The following is a 17500-nucleotide window of genomic DNA, read 5'->3' on the forward strand; positions in this document are numbered from 1 at the left end:
CTTTTAATCCGTAGCTTTTATCCAAAGTGATTTACAACAGTGAGTGCATCAACCTCGGGGCAGTGTCCCTCTCAGATGTTGTGAAAAACTGCTTTCCTTATGGTCTTCCCTAGCTAGAGCTGTCCCTTATTGATGATGTCACTGGGCTGACCCTCTCACTCTGTAGCTAGAGCTGTCCCTTCTTGATGATGTCACTGGGCTGACCCTCTCACTCAGTAGCTAGAGCTGTCCCTTCTTGATGATGTCACTGGGCTGACCTCTCACTCAGTAGCTAGAGCTGTCCCTTCTTGATGATGTCACTGGGCTGACCCTCTCACTCAGTAGCTAGAGCTGTCCCTTCTTGATGATGTCACTGGGCTGACCCTCTCACTCAGTAGCTAGAGCTGTCCCTTCTTGATGATGTCACTGGGCTGACCCTCTCACTCAGTAGCTAGAGCTGTCCCTTCTTGATGATGTCACTGGGCTGACCCTCTCACTCAGTAGCTAGAGCTGTCCCTTCTTAATGATGTCACTGGGCTAAACTCTCACTCAGTAGCTAGAGCTGTCCCTTCTTAATGATGTCACTGGGTTGACCCTCTCACTCAGTAGCTAGAGCTGTCCCTTCTTAATGATGTCACTGGACTGACCTCTCACTCAGTAGCTAGAGCTGTCCCTTCTTAATGATGTCACTGGGTTGACCATCTCACTCAGTAGCTAGAGATGTCCCTTCTTAATGATGTCACTGGGTTGACCATCTCACTCAGTAGCTAGAGCTGTCCCTTCTTAATGATGTCACTGGGTTGACCCTCTCACTCAGTATCTAGAGCTGTCCCTTCTTAATGATGTCACTGGACTGACCTCTCACTCAGTAGCTAGAGCTGTCCCTTCTTAATGATGTCACTGGGCTGAACTCTCACTCAGTAGCTAGAGCTGTCCCTTCTTAATGATGTCACTGGGTTGACCATCTCACTCAGTAGGTAGAGCTGTCTCTTCTTAATGATGTCACTGGGCTGACCCTCTCACGTAGTAGCCATGTCCTCAACATTCTATTTATACCATTGCCACTGACCCCTGAATTAACAACGCTGTCGCTTCCTGATGATGTCACTAGAGCTGAGCAGTGATGTTCTGTCTAAACTACCGTTTCATTTGTCTGAAGGGACAAACTCCGCCTACCCGGCGGACCTGGGTCAAGTCACGCCCACTGTGCTGGCCAATCAGATAGCTCAAATCACCATGCCTGCAACTTCCACGATACTAAACTAGGTGAGATTTAATAACCTTTAAAACCAATGACCAGAGAGAGACTGTCAAAGAGTACAGCAAAGAGCTGCTGTTTTTATTCAGTACTGTCAACACTGTTTTTATTCAGTACTGTCAACACTGTTTTTATTCAGTACTGTCAACACTGTTTTTATTCAGTACTGTCAACACTGTTTTTATTCAGTACTGTCAACACTGTTTTTATTCAGTACTGTCAACACTGTTTTTATTCAGTACTGTCAACACTGTTTTTATTCAGTACTGTCAACACTGTTTTTATTCAGTACTGTCAACACTGTTTTTATTCAGTACTGTCAACACTGTTTTTATTCAGCACTGTCAACACTGTTTTTATTCAGTACTGTCAACACTGTTTTTATTCAGTACTGTCAACACTGTTTTTATTCAGTACTGTCAACACTGTTTTTATTCAGTACTGTCAACACTGTTTTTATTCAGTACTGTCAACACTGTTTTTATTCAGTACTGTCAACACTGTTTTTATTCAGTACTGTCAACACTGTTTTTATTCAGTACTGTCAACACTGTTTTTATTCAGTACTGTCAACACTGTTTTTATTCAGTACTGTCAACACTGTTTTTATTCAGTACTGTCAACACTGTTTTTATTCAGTACTGTCAACACTGTTTTTATTCAGTACTGTCAACACTGTTTTTATTCAGTACTGTCAACACTGTTTTTATTCAGTACTGTCAACACTGTTTTTATTCAGTACTGTCAACACTGTTTTTATTCAGTACTGTCAACACTGTTTTTATTCAGTACTGTCAACACTGTTTTTATTCAATAGGTTTACAGGTTGTAAGTTATCTTGAAAAAATTATCAGAGCGGAAGATCTTTGGTTGCTTTATGACTACATTAACAAAAGTTGATGACTACTGATATAGAGGGATGTACCCTGTCTGTCTGACACCATCCTCTAGAGGGATGCATCCTGTCTGTCTGACACCATCCTCTAGAGGGATGTACCCTGTCTGTCTGACACCATCCTCTAGAGGGATGTACCCTGTCTGTCTGACACCATCCTCTAGAGGGATGTATCCTGTCTGTCTGACACCATCCTCTAGAGGGATGTACCCTGTCTGTCTGACACCATCCTCTAGAGGGATGTACCCTGTCTGTCTGACACCTGTCTCCATCCTCTAGAGGGATGTATCCTGTCTGTCTGACACCATCCTCTAGAGGGATGTATCCTGTCTGTCTGACACCATCCTCTAGAGGGATGTATCATGTCTGTCTGACACCATCCTCTAGAGGGATGTTTCATGTCTGTCTGACACCATCCTCTAGAGGGATGTATCCTGTCTGTCTGACACCATCCTCTAGAGGGATGTATCATGTCTGTCTGACACCATCCTCTAGAGGGATGTATCCTGTCTGTCTGACATCATCCTCTAGAGGGATGTACCCTGTCTGTCTGACACCATCCTCTAGAGGGATGTATCATGTCTGTCTGACACCATCCTCTAGAGGGATGTCATCTGTCGGTCTGACACCATCCTCTAGAGGGATGTACCCTGTCTGTCTGACACCGTCCTCTAGAGGGATGTACCCTGTCTGTCTGACACCATCCTCTAGAGGGATGTCATCTGTCTGTCTGACACCGTCCTCTAGAGGGATGTACCCTGTCTGTCTGACACCAGTCTCCATCCTCTAGAGGGATGTACCCTGTCTGTCTGACACCGTCCTCTAGAGGGATGTACCCTGTCTGTCTGACACCATCCTCTAGAGGAATGTACCCTGTCTGTCTGACACCATCCTCTAGAGGGATGTACCCTGTCTGTCTGACACCATCCTCTAGAGGGATGTACCCTGTCTGTCTGACACCATCCTCTAGAGGGATGTATCCTGTCTGTCTGACACCATCCTCTAGAGGGATGTACCCTGTCTGTCTGACACCATCCTCTAGAGGGATGTACCCTGTCTGTCTGACACCATCCTCTAGAGGGATGTACCCTGTCTGTCTGACACCATCCTCTAGAGCAGGGGTGTCAAAGTCAAATGGACGGAGGGCCAAATAAAAAATTTAGCTACAAGCCGAGGGCCGGACTGTTCGAATGTTCATTGAAAAAATTTTAAATGACGCATATAGTCTAGTGAACCTAATTGAACCTACTGAAAACCTAACAAATATATTCCAATATGATCAGATAAATAAAGCAATATTTTCTTATGGCTCTGTCAGTAATCTTTAATTTTCAACAGACACAAAAGACAAATTTCCTTTATATAAAAATCCCCATAACATGAACATTAAATGAAAGAAACCGGTATTCAAGGCACCATCAGTAGCCTATATTTTCTATTTTAGCAAAAGTGGGCTAAATTTACTTCAAAGAAAAAAACAATAATAGCAATTTTCTATCATCCACTCAACTGAAATATTTTTAAAATATAATTGGATTGAAATACAATAAAATAAAGTGCAAAAATCTATTAATCAAAAACAACACTTTGTTTAAGGAGAAGTAACATGCAGTGAAAACAAATATTAAACTTTAACTTTTAAACTTGAACTGAGTAAAAACTCTAAATATGTGATTGCACAGTAATGTTCACTTGTTTGAGGTTGAGGGTGATACTTGGTGGTGTCCCATCTTTTCCACAAGTTCATCAATGTTCGGGGTAAGGCTCTGAGCTGAGGAAATCCTCAGAATTGAGTGGAGGTGTTCAGCAGTAAGTCGACTTCTGTGTGATGTTTTGTTCAGGTTCATCAAAGAAAACAGTTGTTCACACAGGTATGTGCTGCCAAACATAGACAACGTTTGAGCAGCCTGGATGCGCAGCTGGGGCATTGTGTCGGGGAGGAAACGGGCGAACTCCGCAGCACCCACTGCCGCATATTTTGCCCTCAGTGCATCATTGCATTGGAGGTCAATCAACTCCATTTGGAGGTTTGGTGGTGAGCTTTCCACGTCAACAGCAAATGGGTTACCGAGCAGTTCCAACCTGCTTTTTTGTGCTTCAAAGTCAGCAAATCGGCGTCGAAAGTCAGCGGCAAGCATACCTATTTTATCAGCCAACTGTGCGCTCGGGAACGCACTGGTAGAGAGCTTCTCTTTCATGGTCTGGCAGCTGGGAAAGTGGCTCAAATTTTCTTTCCGCATCTGCGTCTCCCACAGAGTCAGTTTGGTTTTAAATGCCTTCACTGTACTGTACATATCAGAGATGACATGATCCCGACCCTGCAGCTGCAAGTTCATTGCATTCAGATGACTCGTAATGTCACACAGAAAAGCCATTTCACACAGAAACATTTCGTCTCGGAGTTGTGTTGTGTCTTTCCCTTTGCTGTCCAAGAACAGACAAATCTCCTCACGAAGCTCGAAACATCTTTGAAGCACCTTTCCCTGGCTTAGCCATCGCACCTCTGTGTGATAAGGCAAATCACCATGCTCCGTTTCTAACTCCGTCAGAAATGCCTTGAACTGGCGGTGATTCAAACCTTTGGCTCTGATAAAGTTAACTGTGCGCGTGATGATGCTCATTACATGCTCCATTTTCAAGGCTTTACCGCACAACGCTTCCTGGTGTATGATACAATGATAAGCTGTCAGCTCACCTGTCGCGTTTTCCTCTTGCATCTTTTCCCGTATCTTCGCCACCAGTCCGCTCCTGTGTCCACACATCGCAGGTGCTCCGTCGGTTGTCAAACCCACGAGTTTTTCCCAAGGCAGCTCCATCTCATTTACACAGCAGCCTACTGCTCGGTGCGTCACCGTTGCATTGTGGGAAATGTAGTATTGGTGCGTGTAAAAGATCTGCGGGCTGCCGGCTTGCTGCGGTCTGCGGGCCGGTTCTAATAATAAATCAAGATCATCCCAGGGGCCGTAAAAAACCTTCTCGCGGGCCGGATGTGGCCCGCGGGCCTTGACTCTGACATATATGCTCTAGAGGGATGTACCCTGTCTGTCTGACACCAGTCTCTAGAGGGATGTCCCCTGTCTGTCTGACACCAGTCTCCACCCTCTAGATAGTCAAGCAGATCAGAGCTGTAACCAGCCCATTCTGGAACGTTCTCTCTCCTTGGTAATCCACTCCAGTGTACATGTGTCCTGGTGATTTAGGTTTTTGTCCTGTTGAAAGGTGACTTCATCTCCCAGCAGACTGAACCAGGTTTCTCCTCTCTAGGATGTTGTCTGGTGTAAAGCAGACTGAACCAGGTTTCTCCTCTCTAGGATTGTGCTTTAACTCCTGTACATTAGTATTGTACGTAATAACACCGTGCTCAAAGGGATATTCAATGTCTGCTTTTTAAATGTTTACCCGTCTACCAGTAGGTGGCCCTTCTTTGCGACGCATTGGGCAAAACCTCCCTGGTCTTTGTGTTTGAAATTCACTGCTCAACTAAGGGACATTACAGATAATTATATGTCTGGGGGGTACAGAGAGGAGGTAGTCTATTAGGTAGGCTATTATTGAACACAGAGTGAGTCCATGCAACTTATTATGTGACTTGTTAAAAGGACATTTTGACTCCTGAACTTATTTAGCCTTGTCATAACGAAATGTTTTAATACTTATTGAATCAAGGCATTTTCATCTTTTCATTTGTAATTAATTCCTAAACGTTTTCTCAAAACATAAATCCACTTTGACATTATAGCCAGTGGCACAACGTCTCAATTTAATCCGTTTTAAATTCAGACTATAAGACAACAAAATGTGGAACAAGTCAAGAGGTTTTTGAATAGTCTCTGAAGGCTCTGGATATACACACATAGAAACAGAGAAATAGAACAGATCTCCCCATTCAAGTCAATGATGGATCGATTATATTTCTATACCTTGCCTGGTCGCTTTACTTCCTGATATGTTACTAGGTTCAGGATGGTAACTATAGCAACCTTGATGTGTTCACAAGGGAGAGAAATAACTGTCTAGGAGACAGAGTGAAGCAGCCAGTACTATGGGTGGTGTGTGACTGTCTAGGAGACAGAGTGAAGCAGTCAGTACTATGGGTGGTGTGTGACTGTCTAGGAGACAGAGTGCAGCAGCCAGTACTATGGGTGGTGTGTGACTGTCTAGGAGACAGAGTGAAGCAGCCAGTACTATGGGTGGTGTGTGACTGTCTAGGAGACAGAGTGAAGCAGCCAGGACTATGGGTGGTGTGTGACTGTCTAGGAGACAGAGTGAAGCAGTCAGTACTATGGGTGGTGTGTGACTGTCTAGGAGACAGAGTGAAGCAGCCAGGACTATGGGTGGTGTGTGACTGTCTAGGAGACAGAGTGAAGCAGCCAGTACTATGGGTGGTGTGTGACTGTCTAGGAGACAGAGTGAAGCAGCCAGTACTATGGGTGGTGTGTGACTGTCTAGGAGACAGAGTGAAGCAGCCAGTACTATGGGTGGTGTGTAACTGTCTAGGAGACAGAGTGAAGCAGACCGGTACTATGGGTGGTGTGTGACTGTCTAGGAGACAGAGTGAAGCAGCCAGTACTATGGGTGGTGTGTGACTGTCTAGAAGACAGAGTGAAGCAGCCAGTACTATGGGTGGTGTGTGACTGTCTAGGAGACAGAGTGAAGCATCCAGTACTATGGGTGGTGTGTGACTGTCTAGGAGACAGAGTGAAGCAGCCAGTACTATGGGTGGTGTGTGACTGTCTAGGAGACAGAGTGAAGCAGCCAGTACTATGGGTGGTGTGTGACTGTCTAGGAGACAGAGTGAAGCAGCCAGTAATATGGGTGGTGTGTGACTGTCTAGGAGACAGAGTGAAGCAGCCAGTAATATGGGTGGTGTGTGACTGTCTAGGAGACAGTGAAGCAGCCAGTACTATGGGTGGTGTGTGACTGTCTAGGAGACAGAGTGAAGCAGCCAGTACTATGGGTGGTGTGTGACTGTCTAGGAGACAGAGTGAAGCAGCCAGTACTATGGGTGGTGTGTGACTGTCTAGGAGACAGAGTGAAGCAGCCAGTACTATGGGTGGTGTGTGACTTTCTAGGAGACAGAGTGAAGCAGCCAGTAATATGGGTGGTGTGTGACTGTCTAGGAGACAGAACGAAGCAGCCAGTACTATGGGTGGTGTGTGACTGTCTAGGAGACAGAACGAAGCAGCCAGTACTATGGGTGGTGTGTGACTGTCTAGGAGACAGAGTGAAGCAGCCAGTACTATGGGTGGTGTGTGACTGTGGAGGAGACAGAGTGAAGCAGCCAGTACTATGGGTGGTGTGTGACTGTCTAGGAGACAGAGTGAAGCAGTCAGTACTATGGGTGGTGTGTGACTGTCTAGGAGACAGAGTGAAGCAGCCAGTACTATGGGTGGTGTGTGACTGTGGAGGAGACAGAGTGAAGCAGCCAGTAATATGGGTGGTGTGTGACTGTCTAGGAGACAGAACGAAGCAGCCAGTACTATGGGTGGTGTGTGACTGTCTAGGAGACAGAACGAAGCAGCCAGTACTATGGGTGGTGTGTGACTGTCTAGGAGACAGAACGAAGCAGCCAGTACTATGGGTGGTGTGTGACTGTCTAGGAGACAGAACGAAGCAGCCAGTACTATGGGTGGTGTGTGACTGTCTAGGAGACAGAGTGAAGCAGCCAGTACTATGGGTGGTGTGTGACTGTGGAGGAGACAGAGTGAAGCAGCCAGTACTATGGGTGGTGTGTGACTGTGGAGGAGACAGAGTGAAGCAGCCAGTACTATGGGTGGTGTGTGACTGTGGAGGAGACAGAGTGAAGCAGCCAGTACTATGGGTGGTGTGTGACTGTCTAGGAGACAGAGTGAAGCAGCCAGTACTATGGGTGGTGTGTGACTTTCTAGGAGACAGAGTGAAGCAGCCAGTAATATGGGTGGTGTGTGACTGTCTAGGAGACAGAACGAAGCAGCCAGTACTATGGGTGGTGTGTGACTGTCTAGGAGACAGAACGAAGCAGCCAGTACTATGGGTGGTGTGTGACTGTCTAGGAGACAGAGTGAAGCAGCCAGTACTATGGGTGGTGTGTGACTGTGGAGGAGACAGAGTGAAGCAGCCAGTACTATGGGTGGTGTGTGACTGTCTAGGAGACAGAGTGAAGCAGTCAGTACTATGGGTGGTGTGTGACTGTCTAGGAGACAGAGTGAAGCAGCCAGTACTATGGGTGGTGTGTGACTGTGGAGGAGACAGAGTGAAGCAGCCAGTAATATGGGTGGTGTGTGACTGTCTAGGAGACAGAGTGAAGCAGCCAGTACTATAGGTGGTGTGTGACTGTCTAGGAGACAGAGTGAAGCAGCCAGTACTATGGGTGGTGTGTGACTGTCTAGGAGACAGAGTGAAGCAGCCAGTACTATGGGTGGTGTGTGACTTTCTAGGAGACAGAGTGAAGCAGCCAGTAATATGGGTGGTGTGTGACTGTCTAGGAGACAGAACGAAGCAGCCAGTACTATGGGTGGTGTGTGCCTGTCTAGGAGACAGAGTGAAGCAGCCAGTACTATGGGTGGTGTGTGCCTGTGGAGGAGACAGAGTGAAGCAGCCAGTACTATGGGTGGTGTGTGACTGTGGAGGAGACAGAGTGAAGCAGCCAGTACTATGGGTGGTGTGTGACTGTGGAGGAGACAGAGTGAAGCAGCCAGTACTATGGGTGGTGTGTGACTGTGGAGGAGACAGAGTGAAGCAGCCAGTACTATGGGTGGTGTGTGACTGTGGAGGAGACAGAGTGAAGCAGCCAGTACTATGGGTGGTGTGTGACTGTCTAGGAGACAGAACAAAGCAGCCAGTACTATGGGTGGTGTGTGACTGTGGAGGAGACAGAGTGAAGCAGCCAGTACTATGGGTGGTGTGTGACTGTCTAGGAGACAGAGTGAAGCAGCCAGTACTATGGGTGGTGTGTGACTGTGGAGGAGACAGAGTGAAGCAGCCAGTACTATGGGTGGTGTGTGACTGTGGAGGAGACAGAGTGAAGCAGCCAGTACTATGGGTGGTGTGTGACTGTGGAGGAGACAGAGTGAAGCAGCCAGTACTATGGGTGGTGTGTGACTGTGGAGGAGACAGAGTGAAGCAGCCAGTACTATGGGTGGTGTGTGACTGTCTAGGAGACAGAACAAAGCAGCCAGTACTATGGGTGGTGTGTGACTGTGGAGGAGACAGAGTGAAGCAGCCAGTACTATGGGTGGTGTGTGACTGTGGAGGAGACAGAGTGAAGCAGCCAGTACTATGGGTGGTGTGTGACTGTGGAGGAGACAGAGTGAAGCAGCCAGTACTATGGGTGGTGTGTGACTGTCTAGGAGACAGAACAAAGCAGCCAGTACTATGGGTGGTGTGTGACTGTGGAGGAGACAGAGTGAAGCAGCCAGTACTATGGGTGGTGTGTGACTGTGGAGGAGACAGAGTGAAGCAGCCAGTACTATGGGTGGTGTGTGACTGTGGAGGAGACAGAGTGAAGCAGCCAGTACTATGGGTGGTGTGTGACTGTGGAGGAGACAGAGTGAAGCAGCCAGTACTATGGGTGGTGTGTGACTGTCTAGGAGACAGAGTGAAGCAGCCAGTACTATGGGTGGTGTGTGACTGTCTAGGAGACAGTGAAGCAGCCATTACTATGGGTGGTGTGTGACTGTCTAGGAGACAGAGTGAAGCAGCCAGTACTATGGGTGGTGTGTGACTGTCTAGGAGACAGAGTGAAGCAGCCAGTACTATGGGTGGTGTGTGACTGTCTAGGAGACAGAGTGAAGCAGCCAGTACTATGGGTGGTGTGTGACTGTCTAGGAGACAGAGTGAAGCAGCCAGTACTATGGGTGGTGTGTGACTGTGGAGGAGACAGAGTGAAGCAGCCAGTACTATGGGTGGTGTGTGACTGTGGAGGAGACAGAGTGAAGCAGCCAGTACTATGGGTGGTGTGTGACTGTCTAGGAGACAGAGTGAAGCAGCCAGTACTATGGGTGGTGTGTGACTGTCTAGGAGACAGAGTGAAGCAGCCAGTACTATGGGTGGTGTGTGACTGTCTAGGAGACAGAGTGAAGCAGCCAGTACTATGGGTGGTGTGTGACTGTCTAGGAGACAGAACGAAGCAGCCAGTACTATGGGTGGTGTGTGACTGTGGAGGAGACAGAGTGAAGCAGCCAGTACTATGGGTGGTGTGTGACTGTCTAGGAGACAGAGTGAAGCAGCCAGTACTATGGGTGGTGTGTGACTGTCTAGGAGACAGAGTGAAGCAGCCAGTACTATGGGTGGTGTGTGACTGTCTAGGAGACAGAGTGAAGCAGCCAGTACTATGGGTGGTGTGTGACTGTCTAGGAGACAGAACGAAGCAGCCAGTACTATGGGTGGTGTGTGACTGTCTAGGAGACAGAACGAAGCAGCCAGTACTATGGGTGGTGTGTGACTGTGGAGGAGACAGAGTGAAGCAGCCAGTACTATGGGTGGTGTGTGACTGTCTAGGAGACAGAGTGAAGCAGCCAGTACTATGGGTGGTGTGTGACTGTCTAGGAGACAGAGTGAAGCAGCCAGTACTATGGGTGGTGTGTGACTGTCTAGGAGACAGAGTGAAGCAGCCAGTACTATGGGTGGTGTGTGACTGTCTAGGAGACAGAACGAAGCAGCCAGTACTATGGGTGGTGTGTGACTGTGGAGGAGACAGAGTGAAGCAGCCAGTACTATGGGTGGTGTGTGACTGTCTAGGAGACAGAGTGAAGCAGCCAGTACTATGGGTGGTGTGTGACTGTGGAGGAGACAGAGTGAAGCAGCCAGTACTATGGGTGGTGTGTGACTGTGGAGGAGACAGAGTGAAGCAGCCAGTACTATGGGTGGTGTGTGACTGTCTAGGAGACAGAGTGAAGCAGCCAGTACTATGGGTGGTGTGTGACTGTCTAGGAGACAGAGTGAAGCAGCCAGTACTATGGGTGGTGTGTGACTGTCTAGGAGACAGAGTGAAGCAGCCAGTACTATGGGTGGTGTGTGACTGTCTAGGAGACAGAACGAAGCAGCCAGTACTATGGGTGGTGTGTGACTGTGGAGGAGACAGAGTGAAGCAGCCAGTACTATGGGTGGTGTGTGACTGTCTAGGAGACAGAGTGAAGCAGCCAGTACTATGGGTGGTGTGTGACTGTCTAGGAGACAGAGTGAAGCAGCCAGTACTATGGGTGGTGTGTGACTGTCTAGGAGACAGAGTGAAGCAGCCAGTACTATGGGTGGTGTGTGACTGTCTAGGAGACAGAACGAAGCAGCCAGTACTATGGGTGGTGTGTGACTGTCTAGGAGACAGAACGAAGCAGCCAGTACTATGGGTGGTGTGTGACTGTGGAGGAGACAGAGTGAAGCAGCCAGTACTATGGGTGGTGTGTGACTGTCTAGGAGACAGAGTGAAGCAGCCAGTACTATGGGTGGTGTGTGACTGTCTAGGAGACAGAGTGAAGCAGCCAGTACTATGGGTGGTGTGTGACTGTCTAGGAGACAGAGTGAAGCAGCCAGTACTATGGGTGGTGTGTGACTGTCTAGGAGACAGAACGAAGCAGCCAGTACTATGGGTGGTGTGTGACTGTGGAGGAGACAGAGTGAAGCAGCCAGTACTATGGGTGGTGTGTGACTGTCTAGGAGACAGAGTGAAGCAGCCAGTACTATGGGTGGTGTGTGACTGTCTAGGAGACAGAACGAAGCAGCCAGTACTATGGGTGGTGTGTGACTGTGGAGGAGACAGAGTGAAGCAGCCAGTACTATGGGTGGTGTGTGACTGTGGAGGAGACAGAGTGAAGCAGCCAGTACTATGGGTGGTGTGTGACTGTGGAGGAGACAGAGTGAAGCAGCCAGTACTATGGGTGGTGTGTGACTGTCTAGGAGACAGAGTGAAGCAGCCATCTATCATAGACATCTATCTCCTCTCTTTGTTGTAATACGAGTAGGTCTATAACCTCTATGTGCATCTATCTATATTTAGAGACAGTAGTAGTTTAGGAAGTGGTCCCTTGGCTGGATTGGTGAGGAGCAGAGTAGATAGAACCCTGTTACCCTGGGAGAGAGGGGGAGGGAGGGAGAGAGAGAGGGGGAGGGAGGGAGAGGGGGAGGGAGGGAGAAAGAGGGGGGAGAGAGAGAAGGGGGAGGGAGAGGGGGGGAGAGAGGGAGGGAGGGAGAGAGAGAAGGGGGAGGGAGAGAGGGTGGGGGAGGGAGGGGGAGGGAGAGAGAGAGAAAGAGAGGGAGAGAGAGAGGGAGGGGGAGGGAGGGAGAGAGAGATAGAGAGGGGGGGAGAGGGAGGGAGGATTAGTGGGTTTCTCCTCAGTTCCTCCCGGCTCTACTTAGTGGTCCTCTTCCGTTCCCGACGAGGAGCTGGATGTTGTGGATGTTTGCGTTCGCCGGATACCTTAACCAATTCCACGTCCCCTCTCCCCCCTAACACAATACACATGGAGCAGATTGTCTAGTGGGCCTTGCTACCTCTATTGAAATGCCTGGAAAACGTTACATTTCTGCAGAAAACAGAGAGACAGACAGAGAGCACATCCTTTCCTCATTAGTTGGAGAGGAGAGAGGTTTTGGCACAGGGGATGGTATGGAAGCCCTTGAACCCTGTGTTTTATAAGGATCTTGTTTTTTGGCCTTTGATGACACTGTTTACAATAGGAAATATCTAATAAATCAGGCCTTGTGTTTCAAGCTGCGTCACTGGGTTCACTATATGACTGGAGGGCTGAAACTCTATCTCCTGTTCTGACATAATATACATTTAACTCTCAGGACGGAGGAACGCTGGATGTAGTGGGAGAGAGACAGCTGAGGAGGGAGAGGGAGGGGGAGGGAGGAAAGGAGGGAGAGGGGGAGAGAGAGAGAGCTGAGGAGAGAGAGGGAGGGAGGGAGGGAGAGAGAGAGAGAGAGAGAGGGAGGGAGGGAGGGGGAGGGAGGGAGAGCTGAGGAGAGAGGGAGGGAGGGAGGGAGAGAGAGAGAGCTGAGGAGGGAGAGAGAGAGGGAGGGAGGGAGGGAGGGAGGGAGGGAGAGAGCTGAGGAGAGAGGGAGAGGGAGAGAGGGGGAGGAAAGGAGGGAGAGGGAGAGAGAGAGCTGAGGAGAGAGGGAGGGAGGGAGGGAGAGGAAGAGACTGAAATATTACTGAGAGAACAGGCTGAGGAGAGGGAGGGACTGAGACAGCTGAGAGAGAGAGGGGGGGAGAGAGAGAGAGAGAGAGACTGAAATATTGCTGAGAGAACAGACAATGAAAGAGCCAGTGATAGGGGGGTAATAGGGACCATGTGCAGGTTGGTCAGATGGGTAAGGGGGATGGGAGACCAGGTCGGACAGTAGATTCTTTATGGATTAATCCTCATGTTCATGTACTGGGAACTCTCTACCACTGTCATGAACTAACATCAGATAGGGAGATGTGAGGGAGGCTGCTCTGAGACGGCCATGTTATTAAACCTGGCAGTATAGAGGACATCAGGAAACTCTCAGGGAGACGGCCATGTTATTAAACCTGGCAGTATAGAGGACATCAGAGAACTCTCAGGGAGACGACCATGTTATTAAACCTGGCAGTATAGAGGACATCAGAGAACTCTCAGGGAGACGGCCATGTTATTAAACCTGGCAGTATAGAGGACATCAGAGAACTCTCAGGGAGACGGCCATGTTATTAAACCTGGCAGTATAGAGGACATCAGAGAACTCTCAGGGAGACGGCCATGTTATTAAACCTGGCAGTATAGAGGACATCAGAGAACTCTCAGGGAGACGGCCATGTTATTAAACCTGGCAGTATAGAGGACATCAGAGAACTCTCAGGGAGACGACCATGTTATTAAACCTGGCAGTATAGAGGACATCAGAGAACTCTCAGGGAGACGGCCATGTTATTAAACCTGGCAGTATAGAGGACATCAGAGAACACTCAGGGAGACGGCCATGTTATTAAACCTGGCAGTATAGAGGACATCAGAGAACTCTCAGGGAGACGGCCATGTTATTAAACCTGGCAGTATAGAGGACATCAGAGAACTCTCAGGGAGACGGCCATGTTATTAAACCTGGCAGTATAGAGGACATCAGAGAACTCTCAGGGAGACGGCCATGTTATTAAACCTGGCAGTATAGAGGACATCAGAACTCTCAGGGAGACGGCCATGTTATTAAACCTGGCAGTATAGAGGACATCAGAGAACTCTCAGGGAGACGGCCATGTTATTAAACCTGGCAGTATAGAGGACATCAGAGAACTCTCAGGGAGACGGCCATGTTATTAAACCTGGCAGTATAGAGGACATCAGAGAACTATCAGGGAGACGGCCATGTTATTAAACCTGGCAGTATAGAGGACATCAGAGAACTCTCAGGGAGACGGCCATATTATTAAACCTGGCAGTATAGAGGACATCAGAGAACTATCAGGGAGACGGCCATGTTATTAAACCTGGCAGTATAGAGGACATCAGAGAACTCTCAGGGAGACGGCCATGTTATTAAACCTGGCAGTATAGAGGACATCAGAGAACTCTCAGGGAGACGGCCATGTTATTAGACCTGGCAGGATAGTCATGTCACACCTGAAAGACATCTACTGCATTTTTAGCACGTGGAATGATTTCATAGTTTTGTCGGATAACAAGTAGTGAGACCAGTGATTTGTACCAAACGTTGAGTACAGCTTCCTGGTCTCTTCGTGTACGTTGAGTACAGCTTCCTGGTCTCTTCGTGTACGTTGAGTACAGCTTCCTGGTCTCTTCGTGTACGTTGAGTACAGCTTCCTGGTCTCTTCGTGTACGTTGAGTACAGCTTCCTGGTCTCTTCGTGTACTTTGAGTACAGCTTCCTGGTCTCTTCGTGTACGTTGAGTACAGCTTCCTGGTCTCTTCGTGTACGTTGAGTACAGCTTCCTGGTCTCTTCGTGTACGTTGAGTACAGCTTCCTGGTCTCTTCGTGTACGTTGAGTACAGCTTCCTGGTCTCTTCGTGTACGTTGAGTACAGCTTCCTGGTCTCTTCGTGTACGTTGAGTACAGCTTCCTGGTCTCTTCGTGTACGTTGAGTACAGCTTCCTGGTCTCTTCGTGTACGTTGAGTACAGCTTCCTGGTCTCTTCGTGTACGTTGAGTACAGCTTCCTGGTCTCTTCGTGTACGTTGAGTACAGCTTCCTGGTCTCTTCGTGTACGTTGAGTACAGCTTCCTGGTCTCTTCGTGTACGTTGAGTACAGCTTCCTGGTCTCTTTGTGTACGTTGAGTACAGCTTCCTGGTCTCTTCGTGTACGTTGAGTACAGCTTCCTGGTCTCTTTGTGTACGTTGAGTACAGCTTCCTGGTCTCTTTGTGTACGTTGAGTACAGCTTCCTGGTCTCTTCGTGTACGTTGAGTACAGCTTCCTGGTCTCTTTGTGTACGTTGAGTACAGCTTCCTGGTCTCTTTGTGTACGTTGAGTACAGCTTCCTGGTCTCTTCGTGTACGTTGAGTACAGCTTCCTGGTCTCTTCGTGTACGTTGAGTACAGCTTCCTGGTCTCTTCGTGTACGTTGAGTACAGCTTCCTGGTCTCTTCGTGTACGTTGAGTACAGCTTCCTGGTCTCTTTGTGTACGTTGAGTACAGCTTCCTGGTCTCTTCGTGTACGTAGTGACAGTGTAGTGGCTGAAGCAGGTCTACCAGTTGTCCCTGATAGATGATTTTGTAAGTAACATTTAGCTGTGTTTCTGTGTGTCTCCTGGGAACCAAATCCCACTTCCTGACCATGTGAATGATTGGTAACATCCATCCTGTCTGGATGATGTGTTTAAACGCAGGACATAGAAGCTCAGGACTCGTTCACATTGGTTTCCGTCATCTGTCATGGCAGCCGTCCCACGTCTAATCCCCACAGAGAGTTTAATATTCTCAACACTACATTGGATCACAACCCTTTCAACCCCACGAGACACTGTCGATGCTCCAAACGATCACATCTGACTTCCTGGGCAAAAAAAAAAAAAACTTTTTAAAAATGACAAATGTCACAGTTCTTAAAGAAGTTGCAAAAAATATATATATTTTTTAAGACGTCAGGAAAAGCTTCTCCTTTAATGTCTGTAACTGTGTTTTCTGATGCTTCGGGTTTGTTTATTCACGGTTTCAACCCTCCAGATATTTAGTTGTCAAGACGGAGCTGAACAGGAAACACGGTTGCCTCTCCGTTGGTCGGATCGGTTCTGTGACGTCACGGCGCTGCTTAACGAAGAGCCTCCTCCGTTGGTCGGATCGGTTCTGTGACGTCACGGCGCTGCTTAACGAAGAGCCTCTCCGTTGGTCGGATCGGTTCTGTGACGTCACGGCGCTGCTTAACGAAGAGCCTCTCCGTTGGTCGGATCGGTTCTGTGACGTTGTTGCTTAACGAAGAGCCTCCCCGTTGGTCGGATCGGTTCTGTGACGTCACGTCGCTGCTTAACGAAGAGCCTCTCCGTTGGTCGGACCGGTTCTGTGACGGCGCTGCTTAACGAAGAGCCTCCTCCGTTGGTCGGATCGGTTCTGTGACGTCACGGCGCTGCTTAACAAAGAGCCTCCTCCGTTGGTCGGATCGGTTCTGTGACGTCACGGCGCTGCTTAACAAAGAGCCTCCTCCGTTGGTCGGATCGGTTATGTGACGGCGCTGCTTAACGAAGCAGACAACATGTTTGTGTTATAAACTATTTGTTTAATCGACTTTCGTTGATATTAAATTGTCATGTTTATGTCTTCATCAGGTCCCTGCATGTGTTTAGAGGTGTGTTCACTGTCCTCTGTTTTTCAACTGTACTTCTGTCTGTCTGTCTGTGTACGTCTCTCTCCGTCCCCCCAGGTGCATCGTGGGGAGCAGCAGGGTAGCTCCTCGGCAGGGCCTTGCGGTGTGGACTCGTCGTCCCGTCACAGCGGGGTCCAGGACAGTGGGTTCGGCAGCGACAGCGCCAGGATCCGTATCATCCAGATCGAGCAGCAGAGCGGAGGCTCCCACCACCGCATCGCGAGACCCTCCAGGAAGTCCACCGTCGTCAAGAACCTCTCCTTCGTCCCCTTCGACGTCTTCCTGACCGCTAGTAAACTCTCTCTCATGACCTACGCCTGCTCCACTCTATCCAAGACCCCCCCCGCCTCGCCGGAGAAGAAGGATGGCGACGGGACGACGGGGAAGAGTGCCCTGAACCAGCCAGACACCTCACCCCCAGCCTCGTCCCCCAACCCGGGCCCTCCTACCCTGGTCCCTCTGTCGGGCCTGACAGCAGAGGACCTCCTCAACAGTAACACGGTTCCCCAGGAGCCCCGCGGTTCCCTCCTCTCCCTGGCCTCCCTGCCTGCCCCCAGCCGCTCCTCGGCCCGCCAGGCCCTGGGGGTCACCATCGTGAGGCAGCCTGGGAGGAGAGG

General features: G+C 49.1%; 1 protein-coding gene across 1 annotated transcript in view; it reads left to right on the plus strand.

The window, feature by feature from the left end:
* The window catches only part of LOC139572810 (intermembrane lipid transfer protein VPS13B-like), a 920449-nt gene that overhangs the window by 664105 nt on the left and 238844 nt on the right, over nt 1-17500 (plus strand). Inside the window, exon 35 of the mRNA XM_071395592.1 lies at nt 16941-17500. This exon is cut by the window's right edge and continues 149 nt beyond it. Coding sequence (XP_071251693.1) covers nt 16941-17500 — 560 coding nt within the window. The remainder of the gene's footprint in view (nt 1-16940) is intronic.

The sequence above is a fragment of the Salvelinus alpinus genome, chromosome 4 (assembly GCF_045679555.1).
Source record: "Salvelinus alpinus chromosome 4, SLU_Salpinus.1, whole genome shotgun sequence".
Classification (NCBI taxonomy): domain Eukaryota; kingdom Metazoa; phylum Chordata; class Actinopteri; order Salmoniformes; family Salmonidae; genus Salvelinus; species Salvelinus alpinus.